Source organism: Marmota marmota, unplaced genomic scaffold (assembly GCF_001458135.2).
Source record: "Marmota marmota marmota unplaced genomic scaffold, marMar, whole genome shotgun sequence".
Taxonomy (NCBI): Eukaryota; Metazoa; Chordata; class Mammalia; order Rodentia; family Sciuridae; genus Marmota; species Marmota marmota.
The window spans coordinates 72,511,000-72,531,250 of NW_026000026.1; the positions used below are offsets into that span (position 1 = coordinate 72,511,000).

The 20,251-nt window shown below is 37.5% G+C and overlaps 2 protein-coding genes across 2 annotated transcripts; both read left to right on the forward strand.

Moving 5' to 3' along the window:
* The first annotated feature begins 202 nt into the window (after positions 1-202).
* On the forward strand, positions 203-4,072 carry LOC107141904 (protocadherin beta-6-like). Its single transcript, XM_015485205.2, has one exon. It carries the CDS (start codon positions 1,605-1,607, stop codon positions 3,933-3,935), a length of 2,331 nt encoding a protein of 776 aa, XP_015340691.1. The 5' UTR covers positions 203-1,604; the 3' UTR covers positions 3,936-4,072.
* A 9-nt stretch (positions 4,073-4,081) lies between these two features.
* On the forward strand, positions 4,082-9,435 carry LOC107141897 (protocadherin beta-17-like). The gene has a single exon (XM_015485192.2). It carries the CDS (start codon positions 6,632-6,634, stop codon positions 9,020-9,022), a length of 2,391 nt encoding a protein of 796 aa, XP_015340678.1. The 5' UTR covers positions 4,082-6,631; the 3' UTR covers positions 9,023-9,435.
* The last annotated feature ends 10,816 nt before the right edge of the window (positions 9,436-20,251 follow it).

Genomic DNA, 20,251 nt, shown 5'->3' on the forward strand with positions numbered 1-20,251 from the left:
AAAACGTTGCCAGTTGTGGTGGTGCATGCCTATACTCCCAGCAGCTAGGGTGATTGAGGCAAGAGGATCACAAGTTCAAGGCCAGTCCCAATCACTTAGTGAGATCCTAAGCAACCCTGTCTGGGGATGTGGCTCAGAGGTTAACTCCTGGATTCAATCCCCAGTATCAGAGAGAGGACAGAAGAGAGAAGAGAGGAAAGGAAAGAGGAGGGGAGAGAGGAATGAGGAGAGAAGAGAGGAGATGGAATAATTTTTCAATTTATCCGAGCAGAAACTGGTGGGATAAAGTGAGCATAGTCACAATGTTCTGTCATTGAATTCCATGGTTTTCACTCAAATGTTAAGACACCTTTTCACATCAACTTATTTGACCTATATTTATAGGACCTGGATAAGAAAATATGACAAAGGTAGTTCTTGAATGTCTTCTTTTGCATTGTGATATATTCTTAGGAAAAGGACTTTTTATCATTGTAACCAATATGAGGAGAATTTGAGAAAATGTTAGATCAAAATACACAAGACTCTTCAAACTATGACCAATTCTATTAATACAAAATGAAGATTAACACTAAGAAGCTTCTGACAAATATAATTGATTGTTCCTAATTCCTTTTCTGAAACATTTAACTTACGTTGATGCTTCTGTCATAAGTAACTCTTGGTTTCAACTTTTCTTCTAACAGCCTAATTGTTTTCTTTACTGTGCACACATCACCACATTACAAAGTAAGTAGGTTGTTCATGCCGTTTGAGTCATATAATTTAGAAAAATCATTGTCAGTTTTACAATTAGTGTGTTAAACATCTTTTACAATTTGGATAGTTTGTTGATGAGTTTGTTGGGACAGGTAAATAATATACTTTATGGACTGGGCATGTGGTTCAGTGGTATAGCCCTTGTCCAGCATGCACAAAGCCCTAGGCTCAATCCTCAACATTGCCCAAAAAAAAAAAAAATTTTTTTTACACTGCTTATCAAAGATAAATTGTACTTCTAAAGAATCAAAGTTGATTATAGGAGTTTGTTACCTAAGAGAGTGATTCTTAAACATTAATATGCATAAGAATCACTTAATGAGAATCACATAGGGGAAAAGATTGAAGTGTAGATTGCCCTTAGCACCAGACAGTTTGATTGAAATATCTGGAGGGAGCCAAGGAATTGACTTTAAAAACAAAAATTTTAAAACACGCACACAAACAAGCCTTCCAAACAACTCCTTATGCCTGTGCTTCACACACTCCATTTGAGTAACACTGATTCAAACTAAGCTCAGATTTCAGAAGCATTGTTAACTTGAAAATACCTCATGAAGTTAATAACTTGACCGCGTGGTGGCGGTGCAGGCTAAGAGAATGAATAAAAGCTCCAAAGATTTGGTGGACTCCCACTTCACCCAGAAACCAAAGAAAGAAAATACAGAACACAATTACAGCTAGAGCTAAGATAGATGTAATCGGTAAGGGAGTCGTAGCTGGATAAGCTATAAGGAGGAATTAAAAATCTATATAGAACAAAGACATTTCAAAGGGTCTGTAGTCGATCTGGAATTGGGAGCTGAAAAGGATTTCCCCCTCCGGAATTGGAACCAGACATAACAATGGAGATGGTGAAAACAAAAATACAGCACAAGAAAAGGCAAGTGGCTACCTTTATTATACTGATGCTTTTGTGGGAGGTGGGTTCAGAATCGGTTCAATATTCCATAATGGAGGAGACAGAAAGTGGCACGTTTGTGGCTAACTTGACAAAGGACCTGGGATTTAAGGTGGGAGAGCTGGCAGATCGGAGCGCCCGTGTTGTTTTCAAAGGAGGCAGACAACATTTGCAGCTTGACCCACAAACCCATGATTTGCTGCTAAATGAAAAACTGGACCGGGAGGAACTCTGTGGCTCCACTGAGCCCTGTGTGCTACCTTTTCAGGTGTTACTGGAAAACCCCTTGCAGTTTTTTCAGGCTACCTTGCGAGTCAGAGATATAAATGACCATGCTCCAGAGTTTCCAGCCAGAAAAATGCTCCTGAAAATATCAGAAATTACTATGCCAGGAAAGATATTTCCTTTGAAAATGGCGCAGGATTTAGACGTTGGCAGCAACAGCCTTCAAAGCTACTCCATCAGCTCCAACCCTCACTTCCACGTTCTTACCAGCAATCGCAGCGACGGCAGGAAATTCCCAGAGCTAGTGCTTGACAAAGCATTGGATCGCGAGGAGCAGTCCCAATTCAGACTAACCCTGACCGCCCTGGATGGTGGGTCTCCGCCCCTATCGGGAACTTCAGACATTCAAATCCTGGTTTTGGACATCAATGACAATGTCCCTGAGTTTACTCAGGACCTCTATGAGGCGCACATCTCTGAGAACAAACACCCTGGCTCGCTGGTAATTACCGTTTCAGCCAGGGATTTAGATGCGGGATCATTTGGGGAGGTATCTTACACCTTATTTCAAGATGATGACATTAACCAACCCTTCGAAATAAATGCAATAAGTGGAGAGATTCGACTGAGAAAAACTTTGGATTTTGAAGAATTTCAGTCTTATCATGTGGATATTGAGGCCACAGATGGTGGGGGCCTAACAGGAAAATGCTCTTTAATCGTTCAGGTCCTGGACGTGAATGACAATGCTCCTGAATTGACTGTGTCCTCACTTAACAGCCCTATAGCTGAAAACTTGCCAGGAATAATAGTGGCAGTTTTCAGTGTTTCTGATGCAGATTCTGGACCTAACCAAGAAGTTATTTGTTCCATAGACGACAATCTCCCCTTTCTTCTAAGACCTTCAGTGGAAAATTTCTATGCTCTGGTAACAGATGGAGCTCTGGACAGAGAGACCAAAGCCGAGTACAACATCACCATTACGGTCACAGACTTGGGGACACCCAGGTTGAAAACCGAGCACAGCATAACCATCCACGTCTCTGACGTCAACGACAACGCCCCTGCCTTCACGCAAACATCCTACACACTATTGGTGCGTGAGAACAACCAACCCGCCCTGAACATAGGCAGTGTCAGCGCCACAGACAGAGACTCAGGCACCAACGCCCAGATCACCTACTCGCTGCTGCCAACCCAGGACCCGCACCTGCCCCTCGCCTCGCTGGTTTCCATCAACGCAGACAATGGGCAGCTGTTCGCGCTGAGGGCGCTGGACTTCGAGGCCCTGCAGGCATTCGAGTTCCGCGTGGGCGCCACAGACCAAGGCTCGCCAGCGCTCAGCAGCCAGGCGCTGGTGCGAGTGGTGGTGCTGGACGACAATGACAACTCGCCCTTGGTGCTGTATCCAATGCAGAACGCCTCTGCGCCCTGCACCGAACTGGTTCCCAGGGCGGCAGAGCAGGGCTACCTGGTCACCAAGGTGGTGGCAGTGGACAGAGACTCAGGCCAAAACGCCTGGCTGTCATACCAGTTGCTCAAGGCCACGGAGCCCGGAGTGTTTGGCGTGTGGGCGCACAATGGCGAGGTGCGCACCGCCAGGCTGCTGAGCGAGCGCGACGCGGCCAGGCACAGGCTGGTGGTGCTGGTCAAGGACAATGGCGAGCCTCCGCTGTCTGCCAGCGTCACGCTGCACGTGCTGCTGGTGGATGGCTTCTCCCAGCCCTACCTGCCGCTCCCGGAAGTGGCGCCCGAGCGCGCGCAGGGGGACTCGCTCACTGTCTACTTGGTCATCGCCTTGGCGTCGGTGTCATCGCTTTTCCTCTTCTCTGTGCTGGTGTTTGTGGCGGTGAGGCTTTGCAGGAGGCGCAGGGCGGCGCCGCTGGGTATCTGCTCTTTGCCTAAGGGCCACTTTCCTGGCCACCTGGTGGACTTTAGTGGCACTGGGACCCTGTCCCAGAGCTACCAGTATGAGGTGTGTCTGGCTGGAGATTCTGGGTCTGGTGAGTTCAAATTCTTGAAGCCTATTATCCCCAACTTACCTCCTTAGGGAATTGGAGGGAAATTGAGGAAAGTCCCACCCTTCAGAATAGCCTCCTATTCTGTGAAATATTGTATTACTATACTAAACCCTACTTAATTAAGTTTAGAAATGTTCTTTTTTTTTGTAGTTGTAGATAGACATAATGCTTTTATTTTATTATTTGTTTATTTTTATGTGGTGCTGAGGATGGAACCCAGTGCCTCACCAATGCTAAGCAAGTGCTCTGCCAGTGGGGTACAGCAGCAGCTCCTGGAAATGTTCTTTAACTTAAATTCATGTTATTGATTCATGTTTTGATTCTCCAATTCTTTTATTACTATTCATTATGCTGAAATTTTAGAATAAAAGTCAGATACCAGAGATGTACCATATTTTATCCATTATCCATGTGCTTCATCTTTTTTATTACTCTCACCTACTTTTTAATTAATTAATTTTAATTGGGTATATATGACATCAGAATGCATTTTGATTGTACACAATTGCAATACAACTTTTCATTTATCTGGTTGTATATGATGTAGCAACTCTCACCTACTTTTGACAACTGAAATAAAAAGTAATTTTTTAGTAATTAAGACATTTAAAATTACCTATCCTTTCAAAAAACTATATTCCAAAATCCTTACAATTCTATTTCTAAGAATTGGTTACAGTCATTTCTCTACTACTTTGGAGAACTATTTTTAAATTGTATTTGAAAGTATTTAATCTCCCAAAGGAAGTCTCATTTTGAGATAACTCCACCAGTGTGTATATAACTCTAAATGCTAAGACAGATAAATGTAAAAATAGCCATTCATACTTATATGCATATCAGTACACCATAATGATTAATACTTTCTTTGGATATAGACTTTGCTGAACTGTCAACACATAAAATTGCAATTTGTAAACCTCATATAAGAATATGATGGTCTTTTTTCTTAACACTAAGCTAATTATAAATGATTAATAAATATTGGATTAATGTTATTAAAATTTCAGTAATGATGGTTTAAAATTGATTAATGTTAATATCTTCTTTACAATAAACTACCCTTGCCAATGAGTGAAGTTATTAAATATTTCTTATGTTCTTATTTTTGTTTAACAGTTTCAAAGTTCAAAAGTACTGTTTTGTAAAATCCAAATTATATTTTTAAATTTCTCTGGTTTTCAAGCTTTTATATATGATACTAGCCAAGAACTAAGTACTGTGTTAGACTGATTATTAAGGAATATCAGACTTTCCTTTCTACTGCTGTGTAAGCATCTTTTATCTCTATTAGCCACAAAACCATTTACATTCACAGGTTAACCTAACATTTTCTCTTCTTGTATCAGTTATGTTTGTGATTTTTTAATGAAAATTCTCATTTCAACTTGCTACAAAAGGCAGACAATTCACATTAAATGACAAGTGAACTTTTATTTTTATACTTAATTGAAACGAAAGTAGGTCTCACTGTATTTTGTAACCAAATAAGTCCAATTTTTATAGATGATTGCCAATTGGCTTGAAGAGTGTTGATAACATTTATTATTTGAAATTTTCGGATACTTATCCTTTCCTCTGTCAAATAAAATTATTTTTTGTTGAGAAGATTTTCCTCTTTCACTATTCACACTCCAACCACATGGCATTAGTTGGAACTTTGTTCTTTTTCTTTCTTTTTAAATTTTATTTTAAATTTTTTCTTGTTTTATTGTGTTTTGTAATTTTTTATTTGTTCTTCTTAGATATACATGACAGTAGAGTATATTTTGTAGTTTTTCAATTCCCAGGACTCCATAGGCCAGAAAATGTAATCCAGAATAGACTCCTGTCTAGTGCAAAAGGTCAAAACACTTCCCCCAGAAAGTATATTTTTTTACTTTTTTGTCTTTATTGTCTTTTTCAAGTTTGTAGAAAAGACGTTGCCTGAAGTCTGAGATTACACTGTTTCAAGTAAAACGAGTGGGTATTTTCTCTTTAGTTCACTGGGCATTACATCCAGTGGGTTTATGAAGGGGAAAAAGCCCAGAACCTATTTAAGCCTAGGACTGAGAAGAAAACACACTTTAATTTTTTTCATGAGTTATAGTTACTTTGCAATTTAGGAACAGAAATCAGATTTTAAAAATCATAATTTTGCCTAATTAAATGAACAAATTAATATCTGTAATAGAAATAAACTCCACAAGACAAAAAAAAATTGTTTCATTTACTGTTGATCCTTAGAAGCTAAAAGATTGCCTGCACAGGTAAATATTTGTTAAATGAATTTGCCTCAGCAGAGTTTGTTTACTGGATTTTATCTTACTTAGGACTATATATTACTTTTGTTTTTATAACTATTGTTAGCTACTTGAATAATACTGCAAAATGGGTTCAGGAAAGGGGATTGTATAAACACTATGACCTACAATTTATGGTAGCTCTTGCTATGTATAAAAAATTATCTGAATTTGTAAAGCAGAACGCTTGGTGGCGCTGCAGGCTAAGAGAGTGAAAAACTGCAGTCAGTGACTCCTTGAAAACTGAACAGTTTCCGGCAGTTTAAAAAGGAACCGTGTTACATTTCTAGGGGTAGAATATTTCAAAGAAGCAGCTCCCCGTATGTCAATCGTGTTTTTTTAAAAAAAAGATTAACTTGACATTATTAAGTCTAGATAGTGGAGTTGGATACAAATCAATTATTGTGTATTAAAATACTGCATCTTTTGGACCTGAAGGAACAATGGAGTCTCCGCTCTCCAAAGCGCCTCAGAAAAGGCAAGTGACCATCTTTATTTTCTTGTTTCTACTGTGGGAGGTGGGCAGTGTAACCGTTAAGTATTCCATTCTAGAAGAAAGAGACAGCGGTTCTTTTGTGTCCAACCTAGAAAACGATCTAGGGCTGGGCATAGGGGAGCTAGCCAAGAGGAGCGCCCAGATTCTTTCCCAAGGGAACAGACAGCACTTAGAGCTTGAACAAAAGAGTGGGAATTTGCTCCTAAAAGAAAAATTGGATCGAGAGGAGTTGTGCGGGGACACAGATCCATGTATACTGCATTTCCAGGTGTTAGTGAAAAACCCGGTGCAGTTTATTCAAGGTGAACTACACCTCCAAGATGTAAATGACCATGCCCCAGAATTCTTGGGAAAGGAAATCCTCCTTAAAATCGCGGAAAGCAGCCAACCAGGGACTCTGTTTCCTTTGGAAATAGCTCAAGATTTGGACGTTGGTAGCAACACAGTTCAGAACTACATAATTAGCAGCAACTCCCATTTTCACCTTCTCACTCGCAATCACAGCGACGGGAGGAAATATCCAGAGCTGGTGCTGGAGAAAGCCCTGGACCGAGAGGAGCAACCCGAGTTCAGGTTAACCCTCACAGCTCTGGATGGTGGGTCTCCGCCCAGAACTGGAACTTGCCAGGTTCTCATCCTGGTTCTGGACATCAATGACAATGCCCCTGAATTTGCTCAAGGACTCTACCAGGTGCAGGTCCCAGAGAACAGCCCTGTAGGTTCCCTTGTCATAATCGTCACCGCTAGAGATTTAGATGCTGGGATCTATGGGGAGCTCACCTACTCATTTTTCCAATCACCAAATCAAGTCATTCAGGCCTTTGAAATAAATAAAGCCTCAGGAGAAATTAGATTAAAAAAACTGTTGGATTTTGAAGAAATTGACTCTTACCACATAGAAATTGAGGCCTCAGATGGTGGAGGTCTTTCAGGAAAATGCACTGTCGACATAGAAGTGATGGATGTAAATGACAACGCCCCTGAACTGGCTATGTCATTACTTATCAATGATATCCCAGAAAATTCCCCAGAAACTGTAGTTGCTATTTTCAGAATTTCAGATCCAGACTCTAAAGACAACGGAAAAATGATGTGTTCCATTCAAGACCATCTACCCTTTATTCTGAAACCCACAGTAGAAAACTTCTACACTTTGGTCACAGAAGGAGCGCTGGACAGAGAAACCAGAGCCCAGTACAACATCGTCATCACCGTCACCGACTTCGGGACACCCAGGCTGAAAACCGAGCACAACATAACTGTCCTCATCTCCGACGTCAACGACAACGCCCCTGCCTTCTCCCAAACGTCATACACACTGTTGGTGCGTGAGAACAACCAACTCGCCCTGCACATAGGCAGCATCAGTGCCACAGACAGAGACTCAGGCACCAACGCCCAGATCACTTACTCACTGCTGCCAAAACAGGACCCGCACCTGCCCCTCGCCTCGCTGGTCTCCATCAACGCAGACAATGGGCAGCTGTTCGCGCTGAGGGCGCTGGACTTCGAGGCCCTGCAGGCATTCGAGTTCCGCGTGGGCGCCACAGACCAAGGCTCGCCCGCGCTCAGCAGCCAGGCGCTGGTGCGCGTGGTGGTGCTGGACGAAAATGACAACTCGCCTTTTGTGCTGTACCCAATGCAGAACGCCTCTGCGCCCTGCACCGAACTGGTACCCAGGGCAGCAGAGCAGGGCTACCTGGTCACCAAGGTGGTGGCGGTAGACAGAGACTCAGGCCAGAACGCCTGGCTGTCATACCAGCTGCTCAAGGCCACGGAGCCCGGGCTGTTTGGCGTGTGGGCGCACAATGGCGAGGTGCGCACCGCCAGGCTGCTGAGCGAGCGCGACGCGGCCAGGCACAGGCTGGTGGTGCTGGTCAAGGACAATGGCGAGCCTCCGCTGTCTGCCAGCGTCACGCTGCACGTGCTGCTGGTGGATGGCTTCTCCCAGCCCTACCTGCCGCTCCCGGAAGTGGCGCCCGAGCGCGCGCAGGGGGACTCGCTCACTGTCTACTTGGTCATCGCCTTGGCGTCGGTGTCATCGCTCTTCCTCTTCTCTGTGCTGGTGTTTGTGGCGGTGAAGCTGTGCAGGAGGCGCAGGGCGGAGCCCTTGGGTGTCTGCTCTGTGCCTGAGGGCCACTTTCCTGGCCACCTGGTAGATGTCAGTGGCACCGGGACCCTGTCTCAGAATTATCGATATGAAGTTTACCTGGCGGGAAGCTCTGAGACTAGTGAGTTCCAAGTTCTTAAACCAATGCTCCCCAACTTACTGGGTGAAGGTGCTGATAAGAATACCGAAGAAAACCGTAACTTGAGGAATCATTTTGGGTTCAATTAGGAATGTGATTTTGACAATATGAGATAAATTATTATATTCACTAGTCTTGTAAATTCTTTACCCTTTCATTCACGTAAAGAAAGTACTAAAGTGTGGTAGTAATTATTGTATATATAAGAATTTCAACCTGTAGTACTATTTTTTCATTGTTTCCATTTCTTAGGTATCTCACATAATGCACGTGGACACAATAGCAGAGAAATCAAGTGGTGTTTTTTCTTTTGGTCCTGTTTTTGTAAGTCACATATATTTTCAGGTTTAATTTTCAACTTATTCGTTGGTACCTTTTTATGATTAATATAATCATTCTCCAAACTTACTGATTACCCACAGGAATTATTTGTAATTAATGTCTCTTAGTTTTTTAAAAAAATAGTTTTCATTTATGCAATAAATTTAAGTGACTTTATAAATTGTGTTTCTGCTGTTTTGTTTCAAAAACATAATTGTCTTTCTCAAAGAAACCAATATTTTAATCTGGATGGTGTTTACTTAAGTTGAGTAGTTTCTTTCAAAATTGATATCATTCAGTTAGGTGATCTATTATTTTATGGGATTTAATATCTATTACGTGAAAAATTTTAAAACAGTGGTAGACTTGTGACTACTTTTTCATTATAAATGGGTTTGGTACTGAATGATTCTTATTTTTCAAATTATATTTACTCACATCATTCAAACATATACAATAAGTACAAAAATAAGATTAACATAATAATTCCGCTATCCAGAAGTAATTTAAGTAACATTATTCTAAAATATTCTATTTGGACTGAGAGTGTAGCTCAGTGGTAGCTCACACAATGAGCAGTCAAGAAGCTGAGTTCCATACCCAAGACCATATAAAAAGAGTATAAATAAAATATACCTCTAAATATATATAAGAGTGAATTGTTGGGTGGAGATAATTTATAAAACTGATAATAAACTGATAGTTTCTAATTAAAATTATTAGATAAAATGTAATAAAATGAGAAATTATAAAACTTTCTTAGGCTTAGACAAATAATATCTATGAGATTTGAAAACAAGATTATGATGCATATGAAGAACAGCAAATGTATCTCAGTGGTTATTCAGTGGTTATTCAATCCCCAGCTCTGCCCAAAAATTGCTGCTGTGGTGCATACTAAGAAATTAGCATCATTTAACTGTTTTGTTTAAAAATGAGAAAATAGTGCTGGGTATGTAGCTTAGTGATAGAGTACTTACTTAGCATATGTGAGACCTTGAGTTTGATCTCCAGCACTGCAAAAACAAGTACATAATAATAAAGTAAAAATGAGCAAATAAACACTTTTAAATCTCCTCTCTCCTCATCAGGCTTATACTTTGTGTGATATATACCTATATATTACCTTATCAATATTTGTAACATTTACAATATATTTGAAAAGATAACTTCTATAATCAGCCATTTTATATTTTTAATTGAATTTCATATAATGATACATTTTTAAATTTCATTTGACTGCCCAGAGGTAATCACTTTTGATATTTGTATCTGTTCTTCCCTATTTACTTTTTTTTAATAAGACATGGTTTGTTTTGTTGTTGGCTTTAAATTTTTGCAATGCTGGGGATAGAAACCCAGGGCTCACATATTCTGGATGAGTGCTCTACAACTGAACTACCTCTCCAGCCACTACTTCTGTATTTCTAAATAATATGTTTATTAACTGCTTTTTTCCATTTTCAGTTTTAGATATCCTTTACTTCCTTTCTTAAACAGCACACACAAACATTCACACATACACATATACTTTTACATTTTCTCTACTCCATCCTCCAAATTAGAAATATAATTGCTTATATTGTGTTTAAATGATTAATACTGTGCAAATATTGATTACATCTGAGCCTCAAGAGGAAAAAAGAAAAGCCACTTTGTTTAGCCTTAAATTAATAGTTGCCTCCTTTTTCATCTTATTTACTTTTCTATCTACATAGTTTTAAGGTATTCCCATGCTTTCTAAAATCTAAAGCTCACAATTTGATATTTAGTCTCAAAAAGATATCTATTAGTTTCATTCTTTTCTCTTCAAGCCACTCTAGAGCAAAACAAACTCCTGTTCAACAGTATACTATTTGCTCTCTAGACCTATTGCATAGCAAGTAGTTTGTATTACCCTCATAATGGGAATCTTATCTTCCTTTTGCATTTGATTTCATTTTCTGGATTTTCTACTTCTCTCTTATTATTTTCTTTGGAGTTCCTAAAGAATATTTGCTATTAATGTATTGAGAGATTGAATATCTTAAAATTCTAGATGTCAAAAGATTCAGTGTGAAGATTTTATTGTGTGCAAAGTTATAGGTGGAATTATTTGCTGCTAGTACTTTGAAGGCATTCTTCCTCTGTCTTTTAATCTCCAGTGTCGAATATGCATTAACATTCTGACCATCCATGTTTTTCTGAGAACCACTGTTTTCCCTCTAGGTCTCTGGATCTCAACCAGAGCAATTTTACCACCCAGAGACATTTGGCAATGTCTGGAAACATTTTGATATTCACAACTGTAGGACATTCTTCTCCTTGGTAGATATGCTGTTAAATATTCCACAATCCATGGGTCAGCTTCCCACAAAGAATTAACTGACCTCAAATGCCAGTAGTGTTGAGGCTGAGAAACTTTATATGAATTTACCTTCTTATATATAGCACCAGCATTCTAGAATTTCATTATTGTGTTATAGTGGAAAAAATTTTTGTCACTCATTGTGCTAGGTACTCAGTGAGACCTGTCAATCTTGAGATGTACTCTTCAAACTAGGACATGTTTAAGAATTTTGTGGGTTTGTTTTGTCATTTAAAAAATTATTTCTTCCACTCAATGTTCTTTGTTTTCTATAACTCCTTTTAATTTATAGTGAGCTCCTGGGTTGATATTTAATGTTTCTTCTTTCTTTTCCCCTTTGTTTAAAAAAAAATAACAATTTATGTTGAACTATCCTTGTTTCATTTGATCTGGTGAATAATCTTTGTGTGTATGTGTGTGGATGTGTGGAGGGGTGATGGTAGGGATGAACCCAGGGCCAAATGCATGCTATACAAGTGCTCTCTCACTAAGCCACACCCCCAGTCAGTGAATAATCTTTTAAATGTGCTATTAGATCCAGTTTGGCAGTATTTTGCTAGATCCAGTCTGCCAGTATTTTGTTCATTAAGGATATTGCCTTGCAGTTTCCTACTTTTTGTGTATATATGGTGCTAGGGATCTAACCCAAGACCTTGTGCATTCGAGGCAAGCATTCTACTAACTGAACTATATCTCCAGCCCTAGTTTCTTATTTTTGCTGTGTCCTTGTCCAGTTTTGGTATCAGAGTACATGTTGGGAAGAATTCCTTTCTCTTCCATTTTTTTGTGATAATTTAAGAAATTTGGTGTTATGTATTCTTTTAATGTTTGGTGGAATTCAGTAGTGAAGATGTCTAGTTCTGGGCTTTTCTTTGATGGGAGACTTTTTATTACTGATTCAATCTTATTAGTTGTTATGAGACTCTTTGGATTTTCACTATTTTTTCATGATTCAATCTGGGTAAGGTTTTTATGTCCAGGAATTTTTGCATTTCTTCTAGATGATCAAATTTATTAGCCTATAACTGATCATAATACTCTCTAATGAACCTTTGTATTTATTTCCATGGCATCAGTTGTAATGTTTCCTTTTTAATCTCTGATTTTACTTGAGTCATCTATTTTTCTTAAACTAGGTAAGGTTTGTCAGTTTTATTTATATTTTTGAAGAACCAGCTTTTTATTTCATTGATATTTGGCATTGGTTTTTTTTAGTCTCTATTTCTCCTTGGATCTTTTATTTATTTTATTTTATTATTTTTTGTGATACTAGGGATAAAACCCATGTTTTCTCTACTGCTGTAGAGCAAATCCAGTCCTTTTTTAACATTTTGAGACAGGGATTGTTTTCAAGCCTGGCCTCAAACTTACATCCTCCTGCCTCAGCCTCCCAAGTAGCTGGGATTACAGGTGTGCATCACTCCACCCAGCTGAATTACCCTTTGATCTTTAATATTTCTTTGCTTATACTAATATTGGGTTGGGTTTGTGTTTTTCTAATTCCTTAAAAGGCAGCAACAGGTTGTTTATATAAGATTGTTCTGCTTTTTTTCACATAGGCACTATTGCTATGAACTTCCCTCTAAGTATGGCTATTGCAGTACCCCATAGGCTTTGGTATGTTGTGTCTCTATTTTCATTGGTTTGAAATATTTTTTAAATTTCCTTCTTGATTTCGTCCTTGATCTGTTGATTTAACAGTAAGTTGTTTAATATTCACTTTTTCTTATAGTTGTTATTATCCTTCGTATTTATTTTCCTGGATTCTAGCAAATATTCTCACTTATTTTTGCATGCTTCTGACTGAATTTTAAACTTTTGATATCAGTTTTACTTTCAAAAGCTATTTTTTGTTCAATGAATTTTAATTTTGACAGAAGCCTTCTGGTTTTAAATTCTTTGGTGAGCTATAATTCATATACCATAACAATAACCCTTAAAAATAGAATCCATTGGATTTTTAGTATACGCAAAATGTTGTACAGTTATTACCACTAATTCCAGAACATTTTCACTTGTTACCCCCAAAATCCAGTACCCATTAGCAACCACTTTCATAACCTCCTTCCTCTAACCTCTAGGAACCATTAATCAATTTTCTATCTCTTTGGTGTTCTGGACATTTCATATAAATGGAATCACACAATATGTAACTATTTGTGTCTAGATTCCTTTGCTTAGCATAATGTTTTCAAGGTTCATCTATGAATTAGTATGTATCAGTACTTCTTTCCTTTTTGTGGTTGAATAATATTTCATTGTATGAACGTGCTACATTTTGTCCATTCTTCAGTGATAGACATTTATTTGGGTTTATGTCTATTCTTGGTTATTATTAATAATACTGCTATGTACATTCATGTGTAAGTTTTTTGTGTGGACATATGTTTTCAATTCTCTTGAAATTGAAGATTAAAATATTCTGAAAATTAGAATTGCTAGGTCATATAGTGGCTATGCATAACTTTTGAGTTATCATCAAAACTGTTTTCCAAATTGACTGAAGTATTTTATATTTCTATCTACAGTATATGAGGGATCCAATTTCTACACATCCTCTTGTTATTTTTCTTTCTAACTCTTGCTATCCTAAAAAGTAGGAAATAGCATTATTGTGGTTTGATTTGTAGTTCCCAAATAAATAATGATGTTGTGCATTTTTTCAAATACTTATTGGTCATTTAAGTATCTTATTTGGAAAAATGTCAACTCAGATCCTTTGCTGATTTTATCATTGAATTTTTATTTTTTAATTATTTTTAATGCCTTTATTTTATTTGTTTATTTTTATGTGGTCCTGAGGATTGAACCCAGTGCCTCACGCATGCTAGGCAAGCGCTCTACCACTAAGCTACAGGCCAGCCCAAATTTTTATTTTTTACTGTTGAATTGTAATAATTCTTTAAATATTATGGAGTAGACTCATCAGATATATTATTTTTAGATATTTCTCCATTCTCTATCATTTTACTTTACTATTTTCCTTTGAATCACAAAAGCTTTTTTAAAAAACTTATGTAGCCCAAATTATCTTTTTGTTGTTATTGCTGTTACAGAATGCATGAGAATTACAGACTACCACACTTATTAAGCCAAATTGAAAGGGAAAAAAAAGCCTTTTAATGAGCATGCCAGGGAAGCGGTTGGGAGGCTAATGTTTCAAAGAACTCCCAGCACCTGAATTTTGGAAGTACAGAATTTATGAAGGCAAAAACCAAAACCCACAAGGATAATTGATGTACATGTGCCCAGAAAAGAACTTGTTGAGACATATTTTGATTATATGAGAATTGTTTTGATTAGTCATTTTTGTTATATATTAGAGCTATAGTCAAGAACATGGGAAGGTCCTACTGAAGTGTCAACATAGGCAGCTGTCAGGAGGCTGAAAGAAAACATTTTAAGCAAGCATACAGTGAAGTCAGGTCAGAACAAAATGGTGTTACTTTTGTTCTATTTCATTTCAATTGTTGCTTGTACTTCAGTTGTTATTATCTAAGAAATCATTGCCTTATGCAAGATCATGAAGGTTTACACTTTTTCTTCTAAGGGTTTTATGGTTTTAGCCCTCACCTTTAGGTCTTTAATCCATCTGTGGTCTTTTATTTTATTACAGAAAGTGGGCATTTTTTGTTCTCTCAAAGTTTTTAAAATATTTCTTCTAATACTAGCACTTTATTTTTCTTCTAAGTTATTTTTCATTCTGTTTTTTTGGTCTCAACCTTCATGTAGAGACTTTTTATTTCACTGCTTGACTGTGTTTTTATTGTTTTAATGGGGCAGTGAAAAGTGGATTAGACATTAAATGTTTACATGGGACAAGTGGAGTGGTGGTCCTCACCTTAAGGTATTGAAATGGAATATATTGTTTGGGGACTAAAAGTCAATATTTTAAGTCTTTTATCTTGGACCCAGGTTATTCTCCAGAGACATGTTTAATAAGGGTGGGCATGGGTGGGATGAAAGGTATTAAAAAGTTGATACCAAGCACTTTGAGAGTTTCTTGGTTTAGGGGATGTAGTACTAATCAGTATGTAGAAAACGTTTAACCTTCTTCTCATGAAGATCTCAGCCTCATCCCCAGCTGATTCTGCGTCCCTTTATTCACAGACTTTTCTATTTAATCTTTAGAGATACTTAATATCTCATTCTCTGTCACTATCAGAAAAGGGAATGTACCTTGCTTCACTGACTAGTAAAGGAATTCTCAGATTTAAGTACTCCTTATACAGATTTTTCAATCAATGTAGTCTTTTAGCCTCTTCCTGGACTCTCAACTTGAATCATTACTTTGGCTGAATTTTTCTTCTTAAAATTTTCCCCTTCTCTTTTGAAAGCAGAAAATAGTAAAATGTGTCAGTTACCAATTGTTTATATTTTTTTCATTTTCCATAATTTTGGTGGTCTCCAATTCTTGTCTTTAAAAGTTCATATGGGGCTGGGAATATAGCTCAGTTGGTAGAGTGCTTGTCTCACATGCACAAAGCCCTGGGTTCAAACCTCAGAACCACAAACAAAATAAAAAGTTCATTTATTTAAAAGCCTTTGCTTTCTATCACCTTAACGAGGCTTAAGGAGGGAATTGTAAGGGAAACTGGTATGCTCAAATGGAATGAAATGCATATTATCCCAACTTCTCCTTACCTGACTCATTTATGGTTTTTAACCTATTTATTTGCTTTATTTTGTCAGATGTAGTCCTTTAAATAAGAGTTTAGGCTAGCACAGAGGTGCACACCTGTAATTTCAGTGACTTGGGTGGCTAATGCAGGAAGATCACAAGTTCCAGACCAGGCTGGGCAACTTAGTGAAACAAGTAAATTTTAAAAAAAATAAAATAAAGTAAATACAAAGGGCTGGAATAGTTCAGTGGTAGAAAACCCCTGGGTTCAATCCTCAGTATCTGCCCTCCAACGAATTTATAGTTGCTGCACTTTTTGAATTCTAAGTTTCCTAAAAAGTACAATTTAGCTAGGTATAAAATATTTCAGTTGACTTTCTTTTCCTCAAAAATTCATTGACATCAAGTATTATATTAGTCCTTCTGTCAGTTTCTCCATTCATTTGTAAGTTGGCTGAGTTTCATCCTTAGTTTTTCCAAAAGGCACTCATGAGTACTAATGTAATGTTTTATTAATTCTTTCCTGTTTGCTGCGTTGTTATCTTTGTACTTGAGCAACATATTGACTGGTGTGAAATTACAAAGCCAAAAATTTCTTTCCCTCAGAACTTTTTATTTATTTATTTTTAATTGGGCACAATATCTTTATTTATTTATTTTTATGTGGTGCTGAGGATTGAACCCAGGGCCTAGGCGCATGTGCTAGGTAAGCGCTCTACCGCTGAAGCCACAACCCCAGCCCTCCCTCAAAACTTTACAGACATATTGTATATTAAATGTTTCTCAGAGGAAATTTGAAGTCTGTTTTCTTCCACTTTGGGTAATTTGTCCTCTATTCTTGATCATTATCATTATTAGGTTATATCTTGATTATTTTATATATTTTCCCCTGGAATTGAGTGTGCCCTTTCAATCTGGTCCATGCAGATATTTTCAGGCATTTCATTTATTTATTTATATATGATAAATTTAATTGATTTAAAATTCTGTCAGATAGTTCCAATATCTGAAGTTTATGTGGGCCTATTTCTTCTGTATTTGTTTCTGCAGCTTCTCTTTCATGTTGTCTTTGTTTCTTTGTATGCCTCATGATTTTTTCTCTTTTTATTTATTTTTTTTTCTTTTTAGACATGACAGTAGAGTATATTTTGGCACATTATACATACATGGAGTATAACTTATTCTAATTAGGATACCACTCTTGTGGTTGTACATAATGTGGAGTTTCACTGGTCATGTATTCATATATGAATATAGGAAAGTTATGTCTGATTCATTCTACTATCTTTTCTATTATAGATTGAATTTTTGATTGAATTATAGATTGCATTTTCCAACTTCTCAGACAGCCAGATCTCCCCTTCCCTTCATTCCCCTTTCCCCCTTCCCTTCATTTCCCTTTGTCTAGTCCAATGAACTTCTGTTCTTTGTTTCTCACTCTTCATTGTGTGTTAGCATCCACATATCAGAAAGAACATTTGGCTTTTGGTTTTAGGGGATGGGCTTATTTCACTTAGCATGATTTACTCACATGATTGATTTCCCTTAAAATGGATTTGTGGGGTGTCCACAAAGCTTGTCTATAACTCTAAAAAGGGTTTTCATTTGCTTCAGTTGGGATATTGGAAACATGTATAGGGGACCACCACAAATCAAGATTCATCACAAACCAAGCTTATAACTTGAAGTTTCTTGCAATTTGACCTATGCATGTTCAAAAAACAATATACAAAAGAATCAATCAATAGCTACAACTTCTGAGGCATATTTTATTTCCCATTCTAAATTCCTTGGAACTAGAGGGAGGGCAAATTTTGATCTGTTGATGTTTAGATTGTGTTTACATTATAATATAACCTTGTACAATCCCTTTATATGGGTAATACTTTCCTATAATATGGTTGCAAATATGAACCAAAGCCTTGGTTTATATTTCTTTAATTGCACATAACTTCAGATCCAAGCCAAATATGAATGTTTAAAAATTTCCCAAGGAAAGTTGGTTGTTCTTATATATTACTTACTCCTCTGTTGTAGGTTTAACTGTGTTTTCTACTGTTTTTAGTATATTATTCTACTAGGTTTTTAGCCTTCTTTAAAAAGTTATGTCCACCACTTTTTTTCCACAGGAAGGTCATCTGAATTGTCTACACCATAATTTTCAGAAATAAAAAGCTCTTGGGCCAGGGTTGTGGCTCAGTGGTAGAGCACTTGCCTAACCCTTGGTCCCAGTGGGTAGTTGAGGATATAGGTCAGGTCTGAGTTAGTATGATATACACTCTAACTTTACCCAAATATACATTATTCCTTTATTATGTTAAAATGAGACCTCCCACATTTTAGCTTCCCAAGTAGATATGTGAATTATAGATTGCATTTTCCAACTTCTCTGACAGCCAGATGTAATCTTGCAACTAAGTTATATCGATGTAGTACTTCATGGGAGTATTTTTTAAATGAAGGAACATCTCTGTTCCTTTTATTTGTTGGTATGACTAGAGATATAATAGCTAAGAAATAAAATCCATGGACTAAGAAATAAAAGCCATGTTCTGAATACATCAAGTCAATGATAAAATAAGACTGATCCCAGGTATCATGGAGTTCATTTCAGCTACCAGATTCCTTTTATAGGAGAGATTAATAAAACTTCATTTAAAAAAGCCATTGTTATGGCAGAAAGATCAATGGAAGGAAGAGAGTAGGGGGTGGGGGGAAAGAAGTGTAAGGAGAAGTACTAGGGACTGAATTAGAACAAGATACATTCCATGCTTTTATAATTATATAAAAATGGATTCTACTGTCATGTATAACTAAAAAGAACAACAAAAAATGGGTAGAATAGTGTATGAGACAACATAGGAAAATCTTAGAAGCAGGAAAGCAGGTGGATACCTTAGTAGACCTGACAACCCAACACCAACCCTGCAATGGGGTAAGGTGAGAACCAATCCTGTTTAGACTGCAGACAGTTTAGAGGTATCAGCTAGATACTCTGGAAATAATGGTAGGGTGCTTTGTAAGGAGAACTGTGTTAAAGCTGCCTGAGAAGCAGTTAAATCTTTAGCAGTTGGATCACATTTCTCCACTTCAGTCACTGAGTAGCCTATCTCCCTGGCCCTAACAAGTCTAGAGTTTAAACTGTGATGAGTGTGAAAAGGCAAGGTCCATTATAAAAAAGGTTCTACTGGCAAAACTGAGGACAGTGGTAGTGAAAAGTAAGTAACCATTAATTACAATTTTGAATGTTGATTGTTAAAAAGATATGACAGTCATTAGAACCAATTACAAATACTTAAGTTCCCTTTTCAGACACATGATAGAATTTCAATTCTATTTTTTTAAGTTATGTATGGCCATGTAATTTCCTTTCTGAGCTGAAATTTTCAGATACAGTGAATAGCTCAACACATTTTTTCCCACCACGGTGATGATGAGCAAAACCTGGATTCCTAACTGACTGCTGTAAGGAGGGCCCGGTGATGAAATGTACAGGATATATAGCACGAGAAAGAAATCAACATTCTATGAATTGGCCCATTCATATTAGTGAGTTGTTTGATAATGAACCTAGCTTATCCTGATGTCAACTTCCAATCCCCTTTCCCCACTCAATCCTTTACCTTTTTCAATCCTTACTTTTTCCTTTTGGGTAAACTATGGGGGAAGAGCTAATCATATTATCAGGGTTTCCTCAGTCATCAGTGCTCCCAGTTGGCCTTGGAATGAAGATCAAAATGGACCAGCACTAACAACTTGCTCAGAGCTGTGTTATACCTCTTAATCTCCTGAAATGAATTAAGAACAATCACTTGGGATTGGGATGTAGCTCAGTGGCAAAGCACTTGCCTTGTGTAGGTGGGTTTGATCCCCAGTTCCAAAAAAGAAAGGAAAACAAAAAAGACCCAAACCAAAAAAAGAAAGAAAAAAAAAGAACAATACCTTGAGGTTTCCAGAAAGAAATATAATAATCAAAACAAAGCAAAGGAAAGAGTAACTGGAGGAAAATAGAAGTTTGCAAAAGAACAA